General features: G+C 35.6%; 9 protein-coding genes across 9 annotated transcripts; 6 read left to right on the top strand and 3 right to left on the bottom strand.

The window, feature by feature from the left end:
- Positions 1–92: 92 nt before the first annotated feature.
- On the top strand, positions 93–707 carry EV154DRAFT_530062 (small GTPase superfamily; the record flags this gene model as incomplete). Its single annotated transcript, XM_051603726.1, has 2 exons — positions 93–220; positions 273–707. Coding segments are annotated over 2 exons (486 nt in total), but the record flags the coding sequence as incomplete, so codon positions are not given.
- Positions 653–1715, top strand: EV154DRAFT_530060 (calcium-binding protein NCS-1). The gene is made up of 6 exons (XM_051603725.1): positions 653–813; positions 869–893; positions 952–1169; positions 1237–1247; positions 1325–1480; positions 1540–1715. The coding sequence occupies exons 1-6, from the start codon at positions 750–752 to the stop codon at positions 1636–1638; spliced, it is 573 nt and encodes a 190-aa protein (XP_051451129.1). The 5' UTR covers positions 653–749; the 3' UTR covers positions 1639–1715.
- Positions 1716–5211: 3496 nt separating this feature from the next.
- EV154DRAFT_581242 (major facilitator superfamily domain-containing protein) lies at positions 5212–7097 on the top strand. Its single transcript, XM_051606634.1, has 6 exons — positions 5212–5236; positions 5307–5479; positions 5569–5843; positions 5921–6133; positions 6200–6609; positions 6667–7097. The coding sequence occupies exons 1-6, from the start codon at positions 5218–5220 to the stop codon at positions 6885–6887; spliced, it is 1311 nt and encodes a 436-aa protein (XP_051451128.1). The 5' UTR covers positions 5212–5217; the 3' UTR covers positions 6888–7097.
- Positions 7098–7230: 133 nt separating this feature from the next.
- Positions 7231–8553, top strand: EV154DRAFT_556651 (RNA ligase-domain-containing protein). Its single transcript, XM_051605365.1, has 3 exons — positions 7231–7562; positions 7618–7878; positions 7950–8553. Exons 1-3 carry the CDS (start codon positions 7263–7265, stop codon positions 8508–8510), a joined length of 1122 nt encoding a protein of 373 aa, XP_051451127.1. The 5' UTR covers positions 7231–7262; the 3' UTR covers positions 8511–8553.
- A 124-nt stretch (positions 8554–8677) lies between these two features.
- EV154DRAFT_122902 (uncharacterized protein) lies at positions 8678–10067 on the top strand. The gene is made up of 5 exons (XM_051593960.1): positions 8678–8693; positions 8764–9094; positions 9167–9307; positions 9368–9567; positions 9630–10067. Exons 2-5 carry the CDS (start codon positions 8915–8917, stop codon positions 10018–10020), a joined length of 912 nt encoding a protein of 303 aa, XP_051451126.1. The 5' UTR covers positions 8678–8693; positions 8764–8914; the 3' UTR covers positions 10021–10067.
- Positions 10068–10114: 47 nt separating this feature from the next.
- EV154DRAFT_431701 (uncharacterized protein) lies at positions 10115–11317 on the bottom strand (the record flags this gene model as incomplete). The annotated part of the gene is made up of 2 exons (XM_051596631.1): positions 10115–10889; positions 10968–11317. The coding sequence occupies 2 exons, from the start codon at positions 11315–11317 to the stop codon at positions 10115–10117; spliced, it is 1125 nt and encodes a 374-aa protein (XP_051451125.1).
- Positions 11318–13956: 2639 nt separating this feature from the next.
- On the top strand, positions 13957–17166 carry EV154DRAFT_431721 (uncharacterized protein; the record flags this gene model as incomplete). The annotated part of the gene is made up of 7 exons (XM_051596633.1): positions 13957–14291; positions 14424–14667; positions 14722–15030; positions 15121–16167; positions 16222–16449; positions 16639–16741; positions 16940–17166. 7 exons carry the CDS (start codon positions 13957–13959, stop codon positions 17164–17166), a joined length of 2493 nt encoding a protein of 830 aa, XP_051451124.1.
- Positions 17137–19140, bottom strand: EV154DRAFT_530054 (RED-like protein N-terminal region-domain-containing protein). The gene is made up of 4 exons (XM_051603724.1): positions 19064–19140; positions 18917–19006; positions 18810–18860; positions 17137–18755 (listed from the first exon to the last, which is right to left on the bottom strand). Exons 1-4 carry the CDS (start codon positions 19072–19074, stop codon positions 17246–17248), a joined length of 1662 nt encoding a protein of 553 aa, XP_051451123.1. The 5' UTR covers positions 19075–19140; the 3' UTR covers positions 17137–17245.
- Positions 19141–20505, bottom strand: EV154DRAFT_530051 (uncharacterized protein). The gene has a single exon (XM_051603723.1). The coding sequence runs from the start codon at positions 20427–20429 to the stop codon at positions 19359–19361; it is 1071 nt and encodes a 356-aa protein (XP_051451122.1). The 5' UTR covers positions 20430–20505; the 3' UTR covers positions 19141–19358.
- Positions 20506–20848: the final 343 nt, after the last annotated feature.

Below are 20848 nucleotides of genomic sequence, written 5' to 3'. Positions count from 1 at the left end.
TTTTTTTTTCTTTATACTTAATTTCTTTTTAGAGGTAATTATTTTGTATATGCTTTCGTTTGAATTGTATTTCTCACCCTAATGTAAACTAGACATATGATCCTACTATCGAAGACTCATATCGTAAGCAGGTGGTAATTGATGATCAACCCTGCATTTTAGAGGTGTTGGATACAGCAGGACAAGAGGAGTATACTGCATTACGAGATCAATGGATTAGGTAATATAACAGTATGATATATTAACGCTATAATTCACATAATCAAGTATAGAGATGGCGAAGGATTTTTACTAGTGTACTCAATTACATCACGTTCAACATATGACCGAATTGAACGATTCCGTGATCAAATATTTAGAGTGAAAGACATTGACAATGTACCGTTAATGCTTGTTGGTAATAAATGCGATCGAGTCACCGAACGTGAAGTAACACGAGAGGAGGGCTATGCAACCGCAAAGAGGCTAGCTTGTGAATTTATTGAGACTTCAGCTAAAACATGCGTGAATGTTGAAAGATCTTTCTATCAAGTAGTAAAAGCCATAAGAGCCCAAAGAGAAGGATTACATGCTCCTCCAAAAGGTGTCAAACCAAAGAAAGAGAAAAAGAATAAATGCTCCATTTTATAGTAATTCTATCCCATCCCCCATTAGGAAATACAATCGTGACGTATAAATAAAAGCCGAGATTTATTATTTTTTATTTATTTATTTTTCTTTCTTTTTCTTTCCTTCATATATCATTAAAAATGGGTAAAGCACAAAGTAAACTTAGTCCCGAACAACTCACTGACCTTCAAAAGTGCACTTACTGTAAGTAACAGCCGCTCACTCTTAAATCGTTTGACTTATCCATCTTGTTTTGTAGTTGAAAAGAAGGAATTACAGCAATGGTAAATACTTGCAATAAGAAAATTTAAAAGAGCCTAAATAATTAATATGCTATTTTAGGTATAAAGGCTTCTTAAAGGACTGTCCTTCTGGCGAATTAGATAAAACAGAATTTCAAAAGATTTATAAACAATTCTTCCCGTTTGGCGATCCTTCAAAATTTGCAGACTATGTATTCAACGTGTTTGATGGTGACAAGGATGGTATGATTGATTTTAAAGAATTCATTTGCGCATTATCAATTACAAGTAGAGGAAGAGTGGATGAAAAATTATATTGTAAGTTATATATCACCCCCCCCCCTCCCCTCCCCTTTATTTATACATCGTATTAATTATCTTATAGGGGCATTTCAAGTAGGACAATCAAAAAAAAAAAAGAACTCTTTGGAAATATCATCCTTTGTACTCATCCTTCTTCTTTAAATTAATAGCTTTACGATATTGACAATGATGGTTTTATTACTCGTGATGAAATGTTGCAGATAGTGGATTCGATTTATAAAATGGTTGGAAGCATGGTTAAATTGCCACCAGATGAAGACACTCCAGAGAAACGTGTTAACAAAATTTTCGATTTAATGGATAACGTAAGCAATTTGCTTAACCAAGAAAACCCCAATTAAAAATAGCTGACGTTTATATCTAGGACAAGGATGGAAAATTATCCATGGAAGAGTTTAAGGAAGGTTCAAAGAAGGACCCAACAATTTTACAAGCACTAAACTTATATGAGGGCATGGTTTGAAATCTACTTTTATTATTTATATATTTGTATTTATTGTCTGTATCCTGATTTTGAATAAAACGATCTTTTTTACCCTATTTCGATTATGATCTGTGTCGATCTCTTGTTTTTCATTGGTCAATATTATTTTCAACTATTTACAGTTCATCTTGTCAATTACTTTAGAAGACTCAAATGCTAAACATCATCGCTATTTGTTACCGTCAGTCTTATGAGGCGGCACTACCAAAAATTTTATGTTCTATTGAGCTGGTGTACCCGCTCCTACCCAAAAATAACTTTCACTGCGCCTCTTCATATTAATTGTAACTCTATATCCGACATTGGCTATGGACTCACATCTACTAAATATTATTCCAGCAGTGTTTGTATAATAAAGTTTCCATAAAAAAAAGTCCCAAAGAAAACAATACACCTACTATAATGTATAATCACAGATTGTAAGAATGGTACACTATTTATAAAGTGGTACAGGCCAACAGTTTAAGATTTCTTGGTGTCACGCTAAAACGGAGAATTTCAGTGCTTGTCTAATAAAGCAAAAGGATTAGCAGCACATATAACCGGAAGCCAAAGTCATACGTAAAATTATTTATTATCAAAAACTGTTATGACTTAAGGGGATCATCGTCTTAAGTCAGCAATCTTGGACAGTAAAAGTCCTTAGGGTGGCATTTTTCTTCAAATTCCTCGTTTTCTAAATATCTGTCTTGCTTGTGGTCATAAAAATAATAACAATCTGCGATTGTATGATATTTTTACCAAAACAACTGATAATGCCTTGAGCGGCGCAACATATACGGTGAGTCACGTAAATTATATGCCTAACTACACGCTCCCACTTCCAGGAAAAGAACCTGGAGTAACCATAGTTATTTTTATTACGTTGAGCCGGTCCTGCTTGATTTATTGAAGTTGAGGAATATATTAAAGCATATATGATTCTTGGTATATCATTGTTGCAGACAATATTACATTAACTAAAACACTAAGATTTGCATACGGCAATAAATAAACAGGACGAAAGGGTGGGGATCATAGGGCTGTGAAATAGTATTTTTAATTAAAAAAAAACTTAACAATGAGGACAAGCATTATAAAATAAACTGAAACTTACAGATGATAGTAATAGCGTGTAATTACTAAATGTCCAGCTTAGATTTTTAGAGTATACTAGTTATATATATATATGATCAGACCCATACGTAATAAACCGTATTCCGCCTAAACTAGAACGCATATATCCATTTATAAAAGGCGGTATAGCCGACGATTCTATGCCATGTCTATTTTTAAAAGAGATAACGCATCATTACATAATTTTTTCGTGATATTTGATTTCTTCAAAGAAATAGTATAAGGTACATAGGGTAATTGAAAGCTGGTTTATGGTAGAATGAAGTAATTGCTGATTATTTAATCATAGTTTCACTGCGTCCTTTGTCTATTGAAAAGATAGCTTGGAATTAGTTGCAGCCTTCATCGATTTCAATCAAGTTGAAAATCCAAACTTTGTTTCAGTAAATGTATATATTTTTTATTTTCAATAAGTCATACAACTTGATCTTAATCGCTTTTAAATTAAGAGGGAATTAAGGAATAAATCGACTCATAATACATAATCATTATTTTATAATTTTGAATAAGCAAACCAATTATAACCCTCGAACTCGCGATATCGCAACTTTTTTTATAATATCTTAAAATAAATAATAAAGTAAACGATCACCAAGTTGGGCAGCTTAATAGTACAATTAAAATGACTAAAAATAAATGCAATTGGAAAAATATCAACGGAAAGTTTATTAGAGGGTAAACGAGAGTCCGACCAAATCAAATCACAAAAGTTCCACTTTGTCTGATCAACAAGTTTTTCCTGTCTCTGATTCCTTAAATACAAGCAAACGAACTATTTTTTTATCGTTATTAAAAGTGTTCTGATTCTTGAATATTATATGAGAGTATATAGTAATCAATAGGACATTTTTTTTGCACAAATAAACAACGGTCAATACACTTTATTGTTGTCCTCCATTTATAGCTTTACAATGAGCAATATTTTAGGGGATTTTCTGTTAGATAAAGTGACCTCTTTATTCCAGCTATCATACAATGACCTGTCATCTGTATTTATAGATGGGCCAACATATTACATCCCCAAGATCTAGCTTAATAAATTCGTTTGATAGATCACTGTTTAGATTGAATTTAACGTTAGCAAGAGCTTTAGTAGCATGCCCGTTAAACATAACGTATAAAAATAAAGATGCTATCCTCAGTGAGTGACGCATCATGTCAAAAACACCGACACGATATTGCAAATGTTTTTGCTCAAGTGAAGCTTTCCACAGGGATAGAAACGTATGTGTAACAGGGTGCGCATTATATAAACATATGTATGTAGCCATAGCTACTTACAGAACTCAAGATGTCAGATGATACACAGTAAAAATATTGCAAATAAATTTGAAGTATGGCATCTTTCATTTTTACATCTTTCCTTACTTGGAGCATTGGTGACACTAATTCTGCAACTATTAAATTGGCGCTACTCTCTAAAAAAAGGTGGCAGTACAAACACCTGTCCAATATTAAATCAACAAATTAAGATTGTTCGAGGTATATGTACTTATAATTGATGAGAATGGATTTTTTTTTCAACATTATTTGCATTTTGTTAGAGTCTGGTGTATATCTAAAAAAAAATAGGGCAGCACATGTAACACATGAGTAACACTTTCGTTAGAAAACCCTTGATTGCGTGATGCAATAAAAAAAACTGCAAATGTGCATAGAAAATGATACCATATCACATCGATAATTGTAATACTTACTGCACTGATTGATCTTAAACAATTTATATTTATTTCGTAATATAAGGTTTAGTCGTCATTGAATGTCGTTAAACCATGATATATTTTTATTAGGTAGCCCCAACGTTGCAAAAGAGTTTAATAGTACATTTCATAATATAAAGCAGATAGTAATAATAGTGATTGCGATAGAGCAATATCGAATCACGACAGAAGCAATTGCGATTTAACCATTTTTCATTCTTAAGATTAACACACACTCCGCTTTCTTTTTTTTCTTTTTGCTGTTTGTGCGCATTGTCGCCCGGACTTTGGGAAATGCAAACCCATTTCACATTATTGCGAATATGTATTGCACAATTCGCCAGCTCAATGATGATTATGTCGTTTTTTTTGGCAACTACCAAATTTAGATTATTCAAACCATGTATAAAAGAAACCAAACTTTTTTTCCTTGGTTTTATTTTTTCCCTATCATTACTTTACATTGCTTTTATTTAAAAAATTATCATAAAACCTCAAAATGGGTTACTTAAAGGATGAAAAAATAACGACGAACGAAATTTCAAATGACAAAGAGGTTATTCATATACTGGACCATGAATCAAAGCACGACAGTCCATCTTTCACAAGTTCGGAGAACACATTTGATATCGAAGGTTATGTTCCTGACCTCCAATGGACCGAAGAAGAAGAAAAGAAGGTTTTACGTGCTATTGACGTTAAACTCATGCCCTTTATTCTTTTGATGGATTTCGTGTTGAACATGGACAGAACCAATAATTGTAAGTTTTGTTTTTCTGTTATAGATCAACTAAATGCTCGTATACTGACTTGCTTCATTTAATCGTACAGCAAACGCTATTTCAGATAATTTGCCTCTTAATTTGGGTTTTGGTATCACTGAAATCAATACTGCCACACTTGTGTATTCACTTGTATTTACTATCGTTGCACTCTTCACAACCCCAATTGCAAAATACTTTGGCCCTCACAAATGGATGGTATGGCTCATGTCCGCTTGGGCTGTTGTCACATGGTCTTACGCTTTCATGAAGGTAGGACAAGCTAGTATTATTTATGTAAATGTTTGCTGACTCTTTTTCTTTGACTGTAGGATTTCAAAGGTTATCTTATTGTCCGCTTATTTATTGCATTTACTGAAGCAGGATTCATTCCCGCATCTTTACTTTACCTTAACACATGGTATAAGAGCTCTGAGTTGGCTACACGATTAACTTGGTTTTGGGCTGTTCAGTGGTTAGCCTCTGCTTTTTCTGGTTTAATTTCGTTCGGTATCTTTAATTTATCTGGTGTCGGTGGTCTCTATGGTTGGCAATGGCTTTTTATCATTGATGGTATTTTCACTCATGTCATTGGCGCTATTGCTTTGTAAGTTGGTTGTACTACTTTTTACTTTCTACTGTTGGCTAATACATAAATATTCTCTCTCTCTCTGTTCTAAATAGCTTGTATATTCCTGCAAGTCCTTTTAAAACATCAGGATATCTTCGTGGTAAAAATGGATGGTTCACCGAGCGCGAAGCCAATATTGCTGTTACCCGACTTATTCGTGACGATCTCTCCAAATCTGGCCAACAGAAAAAGCTTACATGGCATGATGTCAAGATCACTGCGCTCGATTCCAAATTATGGACACACATTTGCATCACATTTTTAAGGTAATAATAGCAAGTCGAAAAAAAGTTGTAAAATTTAAATTTTTTATTCACATGTTTCAATATTAGTATGATGCCTAACACTCCCGTGAATACTTATCTTCCTACCCTGATCAAAGATTTTGGTTTCCCAGTCACTACCAGTAACTTGCTTACAGTCCCTCCTTTTATTATCAGTCTTATCGTTTCGGTTTTTGTTGCGAATAGTGCAGACAAGAGAGGAAGTTACGGTTTACATGCTATCTTCGGCTGCGTTTGGTCAATGGCTGGTTTCCTCGCTCTTGAACTTATGAGCAACAACAGCGGTCGTTGGAGCTTTTATGTTGCTGCCTTGTTCATTTCCTCCACGCCCTCTTTCCACGGTTTACATATTGCTTGGATGTCAACTAATTTAGCGCCTAATGGAAAACGTACTATTGCATTGGGTACTATTGTTGGTTTTGCTAATTTATGTGGTATTCCTGGTTCTCAAATCTATCGTAGGTTTTTGTGAAAAAGAAAGAAAGATATTTTACTAACATAACTTTATATTCTAGAACAAAACGATTCACCCAGATTTTTCAAAGGTAACTGGATTAACTTTGGGCTTATGGCTGCATCCGCCTTGCTTCTGGCCTTCCAACACACACGATACTTATTGACAAACAAGTCTCGTGAAAAGAAGTGGAACGCACTTACCGATAGTGAAAAGAAGGAATACAACAAAAATACAAAAGATGAGGGATCGAACCGTTTGGATTACAGATTCAGAGTTTAAATAACGCACTATTCAAAAAAAACACACTACTTGTACATACGATATTCCAATTACTGTTACAGCTTTTAAAGCTTTATACATACCCCATTTTCTTAATTTAATAAAACCAAATGCTATTTCTTATTTTTACTCAAACTACTTCAAAAAAAAACTTGGCGATTGACTCAAAAACAGGGGGGGCAGATACCTCTTTTTTTCCTTTTACAGCCGTGCATGGATGACTCATGAAGTGTATGAATACCTTATTAAAAACAGGGACCGATCGCGCATAGTGACACAAATGTCAAGCCGCAGTAATTATTAGACTGTCTATAAAAATAAAAATTAACGGAGTGTGCTCAAAGTAATTCACTTCTTTCATACACAAAAAATAAAATGGCCAACATTAATATTCCAACCATCGATCTGAATCAAGATCAGATACAAAATGTCGTTGAAAAACTTTATGAGATCAAAAAAAGCACCAGCAAAGACTTACGATCCAAAGACTTTACATTGGAAAATGGGCAAGTGTGGACCAGCTGGACCATGAGAGAAAGCGCGTATAAAAAGAAGGCTGAGTCATTGCCTACCATGGCTCGGGGAATCTTTACACAAAATATTGATGGAGATTATTTTATCAAGGTCAGGGGTTATGACAAGTTCTTCAACGTGCTTGAGACAACAGCAACCCAGGTATTTTTTTAAAATTAAACGTCATCTTATACACATACTTATAAACTTCTTGTAGTGGCCCTACCTTGAAAAAGATACAGTGGGTCCTTACGAAGTTACAGCAAAAGAGAATGGCTGTATTATTTTTATTGCTGCTTTATCCAAAGAAAGTGTGATTGTGACCTCGAAGCATTCAATTCCTGCCATAAAGACGGACAGTCAAGCACACGCTGGTGTTGGCTACAACTGGGTTTTAAAACATCTAGATTCGGTGGGCAAGACTGAGCGTGATTTAGCAGAATGGCTTTTTGACAAGAATGTCACCTTGGTTGCAGAGGTAAATAATACATGGATATATGCTAAAAATTGTAATTCGAAAAAAGTTCTAAACAAAAGATACAAAAATAGTTGTGTGATGATGAATTTGAACAGCATATCCTTCCATATACAGGCAAAGAACGTGGGCTTTATCTTCATGGCATCAACTATAACACAGATATATTACATACCCTTCCAAGCGATCTTGTACAGAAAACAGCGATAGAGTTTGGTTTCCATGTGACAGATTATAAAGTATTTGAGACGATGAAGGAAGTAAAGCAGTACGGAGACGAAATGCAGCAAACAGGGCTATACGATGGACGAGAGGTGGAGGGAGCTGTTGTTCGTTGTAAACGAAATGGAAATGACTTTATGTTTAAGATCAAAAATGAGCAATATCTGGTATACAGAGAATATCGTGAAGTAACCAAAGCATTAATCGAAGTTTCCGATGAAGGCCTCGTTACCATCAACTCTAAAAAAGCTAGATGTACATACGAAAAGACCCCTTATTATATTGAATGGTTGCATAAACGTGTTATAGATAAACCTGAATGGTTTCGTGAGTTCAAGTTCCAAAAGGGTATCATTCACGCACGTCAAGAATTTGAGAAATTTTGGGAGGCTGGCAAGCTGTCAGAGTTATAATTTATATTTTTAAAAATTACAATAAAATCTTCTTTCACCAAATATATCTCATGTCAATGTCGATTCACGAATTAAAAAAGAAAAAACTGGAGGCAATACAACAATCACTAAATCGATGCAGTGGCTTCCGATTCTCCAAGAACATGACTAATATATTTGACTTGAATGGTGAAAGAACCCAAAGTAAAGCACTCATTGACCGTCCACTATAAACTTTTATACACAAGTTTAACTTCATTTATACATTGCGTAGCTGAATTAGCATTTACCAAACAGAATGGACCAGATTTGCTGGAACCGATAATTATATCCTTTTTAAAAGAAAATATACTTACTCTGTGGCATCAATATATGTTATCTTTTAACCATACAAACACACTACTAATGAATCTATCCAGCCCATCATGAAAGAGAGAGCCGTTGAGAGAGTGATATCTGAATCAAGTCAGAAAGAGGAAATCGACCTGACAGCGGTTACAGATTTACTTGACTCTTTAAAGTTGTTTACTCTCTCTAGCTCACAGATATCAAACGAAAAAAGATCAGATTTATTACATAATTTGGTTCAATTGTCATTTTTAAACGTAAAATGTGTCTGATGGTGGAAGAGGGAAGGGTCGATAAAGCAAGCGTATTAATTTTTTTTTCTGTAATAGCTTAAGATAGCTATGCCTTCATTAGACTGTAAGCAATGGCCTGATGATATAGTGGCAGATTTATTTAAAGAAATTATGGGCATAGAAAACATGTCCAGTGCAAAGATCACATATCTTATTAATGCAGCAACATATACAAAGGTAATAAAACGCTCCTATCCACGTACAATTTACTAAAAAATAAAAGGTTTTTTTTGTTAGATTACGGATTTAACATCGACGGCCCCGAGGTTGCTTATGGATAGTATCATTTCAATTGCAAAGTGTGAAGGAAAGTCTGTCATTGATGGATTGGTTCTACCTTTATTATTTCAGTCGGACTTGAAAAGGCCTCAGACTGAAGTGATTGTAAAGATAATCAGCGAATCATTGAATGCATCACAACGACTATTGTTACTACAGTAAGTTACACTGATGTATTAGTGCCCCGTCCATAATAATAAGGTGTTGTAATTTTGCTTAGGGCTATTCTTTCAGACGGTGAAATGTACTTTAATCACGAAAATGTATCTTTGACCTCCCGGAGATATCTTAGGCCATGGAATGATCTGATATTCCAAATTTTAAATTCTATTTTAAGCACACAACCTTTTGTTGCACTGGACAAAACGTGCCTTTTTGACCTTGTCCAACCTATACAAACGGTGGTACAAACAAACCCCAAGGATAAATCCTCCATGCAATTGTTATTGCTTCTAACTAGTAAATATCCCCAAGCGCTGGTGGAGTTTGGCGCCATTGATACAATCGATACCATCTGTCAATCGAGTACTATGTTTTTGAAGAGAGCTGTTTTGGCCCAGATTACAACTGCCCGAAAAAACTTGCAAGCAATGCAACAACAACGAGGATAAACCTATGTAAATATTATAAATAAAATAGACGCACTTAGTTATATGTATAGTAAGTTTAAATGTTTTATTATGTAAGTAAATTAATATTATTATTTTAATATGAATAACACCAGTATTTCACCATGGGTGATAGTACTTGATTGTCCAGCAAGAGTAACTTTTTTGAATAAGCGTACATTGGATTGATGTTACCTTGAGAGTAGAATGTTCTTCTTCCATGAGTGGATAACTTCCATTTTTTGTTGATAACGGGTGGATATTTCTTTGGTGTAAATGGACTTATTTCTATCACTTTAAGATGGGCTAGTTGTTCTAAGACACGAGGTAGTTGATCTATGTCCATAGTTAAAGGTGTACGTGATAGATTAAGGTAGTAAAGTTTAGGTGTGTTTAGGGAGACAAGTTTTTCTATCGAGATGTTCTTGCAGTAGGTCAACGATAGTTGGGTCAAGTTTGGGAATTCTGAGATGAGCATGGAATCATCGAAATTTACATGTCCTCCCATATCCAGAGACTCTATCCTGTGATTGGTTGCATTTAATATAGTAAATATACATTCGTGGCAAAATCTAGATCCACCAATCCCATTGAACTCCATATTTATATTTAGCTGAACCAAGTTGCTGCATCCCTTAATAAAGTCTATTAATGGCGAGCAGCATGTAAGCGAGTGACATCCTTGCAAATTTAAATGCGTTAATGAGGATTCTTGCCCCTTTAGATAAGTGAATACATCACTCGTGATTTGTGTATAGCCTAAATCTAGTCTTGAAAGCCGATTCCCATTTTTTGCTAATTTCTCAAAGAAGGGTATAAAGAAGTGTTCTTGAGATAAAGCCATACACATGTAAAAAGATATATTTTGAAGCCTTGGAGGGACAGACCAGTTATTTGTTGTAAGAGTATCTGCTTGTGAAAAGTCACAGTGCTTTAGTTCAGACTTGGACAGAGTTACGGGTTTAAAGAAGTCAGCCATGACAGTGGTAAAATTACGATCACAGAAGCCAGTAAAATCAATAGTTGAAAGTTTGTTATCCTGGTTGAAAATAGAACGAATGACTTGGTGTGACACAAAGGCATGCATCATTTCTTCACCAACAAACAATTCTTTCAACTGATTGCAACCACCAATCAAAAGCGCCAATTCTTGACCTAATATGATGGATTTCGCCTTTTCTTCCGACCATCGCGACCCTCTTGTTGTATAACTTGAAAAATCAAGTCTGCGTACAAGCCTCTTTAATTCTTTGTTCTCAATCGCCTTAAAAGATAAATACTGTCTAGGGTTATTTATCATGACATCTCTGTATAGTAAGCGAATGATAGATGAATAAAAATGTCGATTCACAAGGGACAAACAAGCAAGATCTCTTGACGACAAACAATGCTCTCCCACCAACTCTATAAGCTCGGATGAAAAATTCTTCATAGTATGTTTTGTTAAATAATTAAAAAATAATAAGCGAGGACAGTTTTTCGAAAAGAAAAAAAATCTTTTTATATTTTTCTGTCTCTGAAAAAGGTCATGCAAGGTTTTACAAAGTTCTCACGATAAGGTAATATTCTCTTGTTTTCATTGGTTGCTTTCATCAGAGAAACAGATGATGAATTCCACATGCAGGATGTTACCATGGCAAAAACATTTATATGAATACAGTCAAGTCAGACAACAAATCTCCAAATGCGGTGTGTTGTGGAGTTATTGTTTCAACCCTTTCGTTTAACCAGTCGTCAGATAGAAACAATACGACAACGTCTACACCATTGATTTCTCCTTTGTTAAAATTACTCGTATGATGTAAATGGTTTGGAGTCCGGTTGGCAGATATTTGTTTTTTCTGCGTATCTTTTAATCACATGTAATCTTTTTTTTTTTTTTTGACAATGTCTATATGTAAATTCATTTAACTCTTTTCCCGCCTTTTCGTCTAATATGTAATAAAACTGCAAGGTCTAGAAGTGTGACGTTAGTAGCGTGAATAGACGGGGTGAAAAGTGCATATATGTATTATTCATCTGATTATAGATGCTGAATAACAAATATGAGTTTACTACGGGAATAAAAGAGTTGAACAGAGTGATCCAAATCAGTCGGTTATTTACGGTTGGTGAAACACATTGTATATAGTACCGAAAGGATGTTACACAGAGAATAAAGAATACAAAGAGAAATAGAAATACAGAAGCTGTCTACATTTTACAAACTAGTCGTGTTTTTGATCATATATTTAGCTAACCCTATTTTTGTTTATAACATTTCCCCCTTAGAAATACTGTGAGGGAAGTCACATACTGAATGCCGAATTCATCTTGGTGTTTAGTTTGTAAGTGTCTGTCAGTGTTTTAATAATTTTCACCTTAAAATTTTTGAACAAATACTAATTGGGATGACACCAATAGAGCTGTCGAATGGATAGAGAAAATTTATTTTATCCATCTTATCGAACAATGTGCGATGGTATCTTATTTAAGACAAAAAGTATATAATTTTACCCGTACTGGGAGAGATTAAAGTCAGCAACTTTAACGATTCATATCGTGTGCCCGAAAGTGGGGATATAAGAAGACGTGACTTAGTAAGAATAGCATGCTTCAGTGACTACGCGTTACAGCGATTATTTTAACCAGCGAGTTTTGCAGCCCTCTTGGCTCACTTTCTTCTTATACATCTACTGCTTGATTTGGCTACGCTTTTTGAGCTAATATGTTTATATATCGATGGCCTTAACTACAACAGTCTGGGGTTGGAAACATACATTTCATTCACTCAAAACGATAAAACGTGTAGCATAATTTTTTCTTTAACATCCAACAATACGTACTTATGCGCCTTTATTCTTCTTGGGCAAGTTTGCTTAAGTAAAAAAAAAAATCCCAGTAGACAGACATCATGCAGAAAACTGCTATTATCGTAAATAGAAAACTATTACTGTAGAGGGTATATTTAAAAAGGCTTTATTTATCTAAGTATTATATGTGATCAATCAATACCTTAAATCGCTGGTGCAAGTCATGTGTCTATCAAACTAGAAACTGTTCTTATTTTATTTTTCATGCTTTTTATTACGTTGCAACACAGCCACAAAAAAGACACGAGCACTACTAACTACAAACTATTTTAAATATATGAATGTAACGAAACAGTGCTTGCCGCGTATCACTTTCTAACCAGTTGGAACTTGTGGTTAATCTGCTGCAAGATGCTTCTAAAGCTTAATAGTAGTACATATGATAGCTGTCATGCGAGAAATGTATAAAGAAAGAGACAACAATGATGAAATGCTTGCATCTAGTCGTCATCAATGTTATATTAATAGTGACTGTTAACATTGTTCATGCATGAAATATTGGTAATTTAAGATTGGGTGGGAAAAAGAGGAGGTAAGTTATCAAGGAGAGCAGTAAAAAAAAAAAAAAAAAAAAAAAAAAAAAAAAAAAAAATCACATGCACATTTTCCTTTTTCTCTGAATGGTCATTGTGTAAGAGTGTGTGCGCTCAGAGTGACAACGGATTTCAAGGAGAGAAATAAAAACATGCTTTTTTGGAAAAGTCCGCTAAACACAAATACACACACACACACACATACACACAACCACCACAATCGTTTTTATTTTTATTTCTTTTTCCTTATCTTTTTTTTTCTTTGTTATTGTTATTGAATTAGGTGTAGCATCAATAGTACGTGGGAATGTACCATTAGACTTTTTTCTGCTCTAACAAAACATGTAAGTTACTTTGTAATTATCCCCCATTGTCTTCTAATTACCTGTAGACAATACACCTTTTTTCTTATAAATAACATTATGGACACAACCTACTTGGATGAGCCTATACCAACTTCAGCCTCGTCTTCAACCAATTCTTTGTCTCAAGAGCCTTGGAATAAAGTGCAATCTTCTTATGCCGAAAAACGAAAAAAAATGCAAGCAGAGAGAATGAGGCAATTAAAGGAATTAGAGGAACAAGTAACCGAAACAGCTAATTGGAACCAAAAGCGAAAGGAACTTGTAACAACTACTTCACGTCGTCCTAATATGATATCGGAAGAATTCATGTCACCTTCTTCCTCTACATCATCATCAATTAGAAAAAGCAGAGAAACATCAAACAGTAGCGGTAAAATTGATTTGGGTGATGCTACCCTAGAGGACCTTGAAGGTTTAATTGCAGCTTCTGCAAAGAGATTGGCTAGTTATCGATTGAGAAATCAACCTACCGTAAAAAAGAGTGAAGAAATGGATAAATGGAAGGAACTCATCGACACATCATCGTCATCATCATCTTGTTCGAATTTAAATAGATTATCAACAACAAAACATTATAACTCAGATCCTCTTGTTACTACTTCTCCAGAGACCAGTAGTGGCGAAAAGAGTCCATCTGCTTCTTACTTGCGGTTAAGGAATATGTTTGAAAAAGATACCTTATTATCGGCAAAGGCCTCACCAGAACCAGCACCGCAGAAATCTTTTTCGTTGGCTGAATTAGCAAATCAACGGTCCACTCGAAAGTTATCCACCGCTCATTTGGGACATGATATTTCTTCTGGTGTCACTACAACAAGATCTACCATGTCAAATGCTACACCAAAAATTGAATCACCTAGAATCAGTTCAAGCACAACTCCACGTGCTTCTTCATCTCACGTAAGAAAAACATCTTCAACCACACGACATGAACAGGAACCAACAACCATCGAGGCAACCAGGTCAAGAAAATTAAGCACGTTGGCCTCGTTACAACAAAAACAAAGAATGAATCATCATAACAATCAACTTCAACAGAATCAAACAGATATAAGAACTGTAGATGATTACATGAATAGTATCAAGAAACCCACCACAAAGAATAATAGTTTTGAAGAACCAGCTACAGTGAAACGTAAAGTTAAACTGAGTATCACAACGAGCCCTACTGTCATTAGTGGGAAAAAAGTCACCAACATCAAACCTACATTAAATGCATCTACCATCACTACATCTACTGTTGTTAGAAGAAAAAGGGGAAAGGTACATTAATAACTTATATTTTTAATAGGAGATTTACATTAATTCCTCTTCCCTTTTTTTTTTTTTTTTTTTTTTTCTTCAATCCAATAGACTTTGCCTGGCAGTCTTGCTACGCAACCTTCTGTTGTACCACTATCTCTACCTCCAATGAAAGTAGAACCATTAAATATACCAACAACAAAGAACCGCACTGTTGTATCCAAAACACCTACTCGAATTCCTTTACCTGCAACCTTACAAACCACTTCATCTACCACAAAGGGAAGAAGACCCGTTCAAAAAAATAATCCAACTGAAAGTAGTTCTGATGATGACCCCAAGATTATTATCACCTCTACCAACTCTTCACGCTTAAAGCAACAACTACGTAAACCAAAATCAAGTTCAACGGTGATATCCACTTCTAAGCTTGTATCAGCCAGAACGAATAAGAGTTCCGAAGACTTAACCACCCCACGCAACAAGATAAGCAATTCTACTACTACCAGTACCAGACCCGCTGCGGGTGGTTTAGCTACTTCAGTCTCTACCAAAACAATGACAAGCTCAAGTTCCAAACGTAAAGTATCTACTTTACAAGAACGTTTGCAGGGTTTAGTGGATGAAAGTAAAACATGGACAACTCATATGGAAAAGAGTAAAGTAGAAGGGCAAACATCTGAAATTATTCTTCGTGGTAGAGGCACAAGTAGTACAACCACGAATTCGACCGAGGATCCAAGCAAGAAAGTATCAGATCATCCCAAGGTCATGATGCGTGTAGCCATGTCTCCAGAAGCAGCACAAAAATTATATCAATTTAACCTAACCTCTTACGAAAAGATGGAGATGCTTAAATACGACAGTATTTATTTTGTTGGTCATCATGCAAAGAAGAGACCTGCTACCCCTTCTAACGCCACTTGCAATTTTGGTTATGATGATGAAAAGGGCGATTATCTTGTCCAATTAAGGGATCATTTGGATTACCGCTATGAAGTTTTGGAAACCATGGGCAAAGGTTCTTTTGGCCAAGTGCTTAAATGTTTTGATCATCGTTCTGGTCAAACTGTAGCCGTCAAAATTATCCGTAATAAAAAGAGATTTCATGCCCAAGCCTTAGTAGAAGTCAAGATTCTGCAAGACTTAATCGATTGGGTAAGTAGAGAAATAAGAATAGTATATTTCTTTTTATTTATTTATTTTATTCAGGATCCCGAAGATAAACATAATAATGTTAGAATGACTGGTCATTTCATGTTTCGTAATCATCTCTGTATCGCTTTTGAATGTCTTAGTATCAATTTATACGAATTTATCAAGAGCAATGGTTTTCAAGGCTTTAGTATGGGTTTAATCAGACGGTTTGCTATGCAACTGTTAAATTCACTGGTATTGTTACAACAGCACAAATTAATTCATTGTGATCTAAAGCCAGAGGTAATTTTTCACTTTTATTTTGTATTCCAGACTATCTTGACTTACGCCAATTTTTTTAAAAAGAATATTCTACTCAAGCATCCAACAAAAAGTACAATCAAGGTAATTGATTTTGGTAGTTCATGTCTAGAAAGTGAAAAAGGTAAAAGAAGCTGATTTTAAGAGAGAGAGGGAAACAAGAATTAACAGGATTTAATAGTGTACACTTATATTCAAAGCCGATTCTATCGTTCGCCTGAAGTCATTATGGGAATGACATACAGTATGGCTATTGATATGTGGAGTGTTGGTTGTATTTTGGCAGAATTACATACAGGCTATCCTTTATTTCCTGGTGAAAATGAACAAGAGCAGCTAGCATGTATCATGGAAGTACAAGATGTACCAAGTTCGTACATTATTGAAAAGAGTACGCGACGTAAATTGTTTTTTGGTAAATATTTCAGGGCATGATTACTAGATAGAATTTGATTTTTAACTTTGATTTTAGATTCTCAAGGAAATCCACGTATACAACCCAACTCAAAGGGTAGAAAGCGAAGACCAGGTACAAAAACTTTGGAACACGCTCTGAAGACTTCGGATGAAAACTTCTTGAACTTTATCTCTCAGTGTTTGCATTGGGATCCTGAACAGCGTTTAAAACCTGACGACGCATTAAAACATCCTTGGATGTTGAGATCTTCAAAAAAATATAATTCAACTACACCAAGATAGTATATTCCCCCCACACAACAACAGACTGGTTTTTTTTTTCTTTTTTTTTTATCCCACATGTAAATACGACATTTTTTTATTAATTATCAAGCGATTTTCCATACTTTTTTGACATAATACTCTTCACTTGTTGATAATCACGATCTAAACGCTGTTTATCATTCATGCCCTTTCTTTCCCTGTTCCTTTTACGACCATCGCCTAATTTAACACCAAATTGGAAAGCGCTCTTGGGATGAATCTCAATTGTACTCTTGTATTTTTGCCACTCCTCCTCAGTATCAAAGTCCCATCGTGTTAACTGAGCCTTCTTATTACGATTTGTACCTTGATCAACAAATTGTGTAGAGGCCTTTGTCTCCGTCTCATCCACATCATCATCGTTATCATCATCGCCAGATTGATAGGCGGTGGATTTATGTTCTTCAAAAGAGGTCGGAAGTGCAGATGAACTAAGTCCAAACATATCAATGTCAGCTGCATCAGCGTCTAATTCTACTTGCTCATATTTTCTACGCTTGCTCGTCCCTTCTTCAGTCTCCTCTTTTTCCTCCTTTTCCCCTGATCTACCTGTTACTTGTGATAATAACGCATTTACTTCATCATTATTGACAACTTCTGCCATCTCCTCATCTATTGCTAGTCCTTGAAAATAGTTCTTGGGGGTAGTTGTCCTATTTGTCTCTGTAGTGGTTTCGTCTAATTCATAATCACGACCTGCATCAGCAAAAATATCACCCATAAATCCATCTTCTACCATGGCTATTGGTTGACTGGTAAGTTCTCTTGTAGTTTTAGGTGTGATTACAGAACCATGATGTCGATCTCCTCTTCTGACAGCTTGCATGACGTGAGAGATTTTTTCAATCACAAGCTTCGTCTCTGCTTGGGTATCTTCTGACCAGCCTGATTTTGATAATTTGGCGGTTATATCAGCTTTACTTCGAATGATGGCTGTGGGAATAGCAAATGCATCCGAGTAATGTCCTACCTCGTCGGCCAATTCAAATACAAAAGCCATCCTACCCGGCTCAAATAATTCTACGCGTGCTGTTGGCTCATCTGAACATTGTTGCATAATTTGATCGTGTATGTTTTTAGCCATCAAGGTAAAGAATTTGGGTTTATCTGCATCCTCTTCAACAGGAGTAACTTCTTCATCGAGCATTGCTTCACCTCGTTCAAATTTCTCTAGTACTTGGTCGAGATCCTGATCGTTCTGGGCATCTACGTCCATTGGTTCTTCTGTTATGACATCTTCCTCTACGTCTTCTTCTTTTTCCTCTTTTTTGTTGCTGAGATCGGTTCGAATCTTTTTCAGTAGAGCAAAGTCTAAGCCTTTGACGAGATGGGTATGGTTGACATCACCGCCTAAGTATTTCGATTGTTCGTATAATTGTTTGGCATCTAATTCTTGACCTGCTTCCATTTGAGTACGTTGTAGTAATTCTTCAGTTGAAAGTTGAGAATCGTCTGAAGGATCGTTCGTGTGCTGACGTCTTTCGGCTGCTCGATCACGATAATTGATCTTTTCCTCTTCTTCTTCCTCTTCATCGTCGGCACTCTCTTTTTTGAAATTCTTTTTGAAGCTAAAACAACAAAGCGTGAGTGGAAACAAAGGGAATGTCCTTTAACTTTCTTACTTTTTTTTTCGCATCGAAACTGGTTTAGCGAAAATCGCACCTGAACTCTTTCTACATGAGCATGGTTAGCCTCTTTTAATCTTTCGCCGTAAACACATTAGACTCACGGTGCTGGAGCTTTAAACGTATTGTGTGAATCGTCTTCATTAGGTCGACGTGGTGTCGCCATTAATTTACGAAAATCTTCCTGACTTAATCTATTGATGACAAACTTATTGAGTATCACTAATAACTACCCGCCTTTCTCTTCTAACCCTTCACTCATTATGCGTTGCAGACAAAAAAAAAAACGAATAAAACACAAATAACAAAAAATTGCTTTTTCAAGAACGCTCAAATTGAACCACCGTTCAACAATGTTGCTGTTCATTAGCAGAAACTATCAAGAAGAGGATAAATAGAAAAATTTATTCGGTTTTTACAATTCACATGTAGAGAAAATGGTATACATAGTATTTAGGTCTTTATAAGACAATAGGAATGTGTATCCGTAAGAGTGGCATATACAATATTAAGGTTAAAAGGGAGGTAAAGTAAAATTATACCAATTTAAGCATCGGGCATGAAAGTAGACTCAACAATAATGTTGGTAACTCTGTAAGGATCAATGTTAGAAGCAGGACGACGATCTTCATAGTAACCCTTTCCTTCGATACCGACATGACGAGGAATACGAATAGAGGCACCACGATTAGCAACGCCGTAACTGAAATCATTGATGTGACCAGTTTCATGTCTTCCTGTCAAACGTTGATCGTTATCTTCACCATAAACAGCAATGTGTTCAGAATGACGAAGGCTCAACTTCTTAATAGAACGCTCAATAGCGGCAATACCACCTTCTTGGCGCATCTCTTCGGTGGAGAAGTTGGTGTGACAACCTGCACCATTCCAGTCGCCCTTGATAGGCTTGGGATGGATAGAAACAATGATACCAAAATCTTCAGCAACACGTTCAAGAATATAACGAGCAATCCAAAGATGGTCACCCATCTCAATACCAAGACAAGGACCCACCTGGAATTCAAATTGACCAGGCGCAACTTCAGCGTTGACACCAGAAATCTCAACACCAGCAAACAAACAAGCACGGTAATGAGCTTCAACAATATCACGTCCGAAAATCTTACCAGCACCTACACCACAATAGTACTTACCCTGAGCTTCAGGGAAACCATGCATAGGCCAACCATAAGGCTTAGAGGTCTCAGGGTCAAATAACATGTATTCTTGTTCAATACCAAACCAAGGCTTAGAATCAGCATGAGCTGCCATTGTCTTTTCACAGGCATAACGATAATTGGTGGAATGAGGAGTACCATCATTATTATAAGTCTCACAAAGAACGAGCTTGTTGTTACCACCGCGGAAAGGATCAGCAAAGATAGCAACAGGTTGGATAAGTACATCAGAATCATGGCCTTCAGCTTGACCAGTAGAAGAGCCATCATAATTCCATTCCGGTAATTCCTTGGGTGATTTAGGAACAAAGTCAAGAGTACGTGTCTTGGATCTTAAACCATTTTTGGCGTCGATCCAGATGTATTCAACTTGGACCTTATCGTGTTGGCCAAGGGCAAGGTATTTAGCGAGGATGTTGGGGTTAGAGACAATAGCCATTTTTTGTTATTGGAAAAGAGGTTTACGACATTGATGTGTTCTGGTGCTGTTCTTTTATATGTTTTTTTACAAAAAAAAAAAAGGAGGGGTCAAACACAAGGGGTCATGTGTAAAAACTGATATATAAAAACGATATAAAGTAAATAACCAAAATTGGCAAGAAATTTCACTTATCATTTTGTCCTGTCTATTATTTCCCTATCTTTTATTTGATTTGGGCCAATCTTGTAACAGCCCTGGATTTTCATCCTCTCTTCGTATTATTTACGGATAAGCTTTTCGTCTTGTTTTTTAAAAAAAAAATAGGATCTTCTGGTTTGATCATAAACGTACTAGCTCTATTCCTGGTTGATGCACATTGAGGTCTCAGCAAAGCGAGTTGAAACTCTAGTTTTGTAGTTTATTATAATTTTTTTCTT

Source organism: Mucor mucedo, assembly GCF_025094135.1.
Source record: "Mucor mucedo strain NRRL 3635 chromosome Unknown EV154scaffold_204, whole genome shotgun sequence".
Lineage (NCBI taxonomy): Eukaryota > Fungi > Mucoromycota > Mucoromycetes > Mucorales > Mucoraceae > Mucor > Mucor mucedo.
This window is presented reverse-complemented; position numbering and strand designations above follow the sequence as displayed.

Bases quoted from the DNA above. Each gene is read 5' to 3' on its own strand.
- EV154DRAFT_530054 (XM_051603724.1), bottom strand. The intron at 18,861-18,916 runs GTGAGTCTAATG...ATGCTCATGTAG, and splicing joins ACGTTTAAAGCTCCAGCACC to AAAGAGTTCAGGTGCGATTT. The intron at 18,756-18,809 runs GTAAGAAAGTTA...TTGTTGTTTTAG, and splicing joins GTTTCGATGCGAAAAAAAAA to CTTCAAAAAGAATTTCAAAA.
- EV154DRAFT_556651 (XM_051605365.1), top strand. From the start codon at position 7,263: ATGGCCAACATTAATATTCCAACCATCGATCTGAATCAAGATCAGATA. The intron at 7,563-7,617 runs GTATTTTTTTAA...AACTTCTTGTAG, and splicing joins TTGAGACAACAGCAACCCAG to TGGCCCTACCTTGAAAAAGA. The intron at 7,879-7,949 runs GTAAATAATACA...ATACAAAAATAG, and splicing joins ATGTCACCTTGGTTGCAGAG to TTGTGTGATGATGAATTTGA.
- EV154DRAFT_581242 (XM_051606634.1), top strand. The intron at 5,480-5,568 runs GTTGTCACATGG...CTTTGACTGTAG, and splicing joins GGCTCATGTCCGCTTGGGCT to GATTTCAAAGGTTATCTTAT. The intron at 6,610-6,666 runs GTAGGTTTTTGT...TTTATATTCTAG, and splicing joins TCCTGGTTCTCAAATCTATC to AACAAAACGATTCACCCAGA.
- EV154DRAFT_530060 (XM_051603725.1), top strand. From the start codon at position 750: ATGGGTAAAGCACAAAGTAAACTTAGTCCCGAACAACTCACTGACCTT. The intron at 814-868 runs GTAAGTAACAGC...CTTGTTTTGTAG, and splicing joins CCTTCAAAAGTGCACTTACT to TTGAAAAGAAGGAATTACAG. The intron at 894-951 runs GTAAATACTTGC...ATGCTATTTTAG, and splicing joins AAGAAGGAATTACAGCAATG to GTATAAAGGCTTCTTAAAGG.
- EV154DRAFT_530051 (XM_051603723.1), bottom strand. From the start codon at position 20,429: ATGGCTATTGTCTCTAACCCCAACATCCTCGCTAAATACCTTGCCCTT.
- EV154DRAFT_122902 (XM_051593960.1), top strand. From the start codon at position 8,915: ATGAAAGAGAGAGCCGTTGAGAGAGTGATATCTGAATCAAGTCAGAAA. The intron at 9,308-9,367 runs GTAATAAAACGC...TTTTTTTGTTAG, and splicing joins ATGCAGCAACATATACAAAG to ATTACGGATTTAACATCGAC. The intron at 9,568-9,629 runs GTAAGTTACACT...AATTTTGCTTAG, and splicing joins CAACGACTATTGTTACTACA to GGCTATTCTTTCAGACGGTG.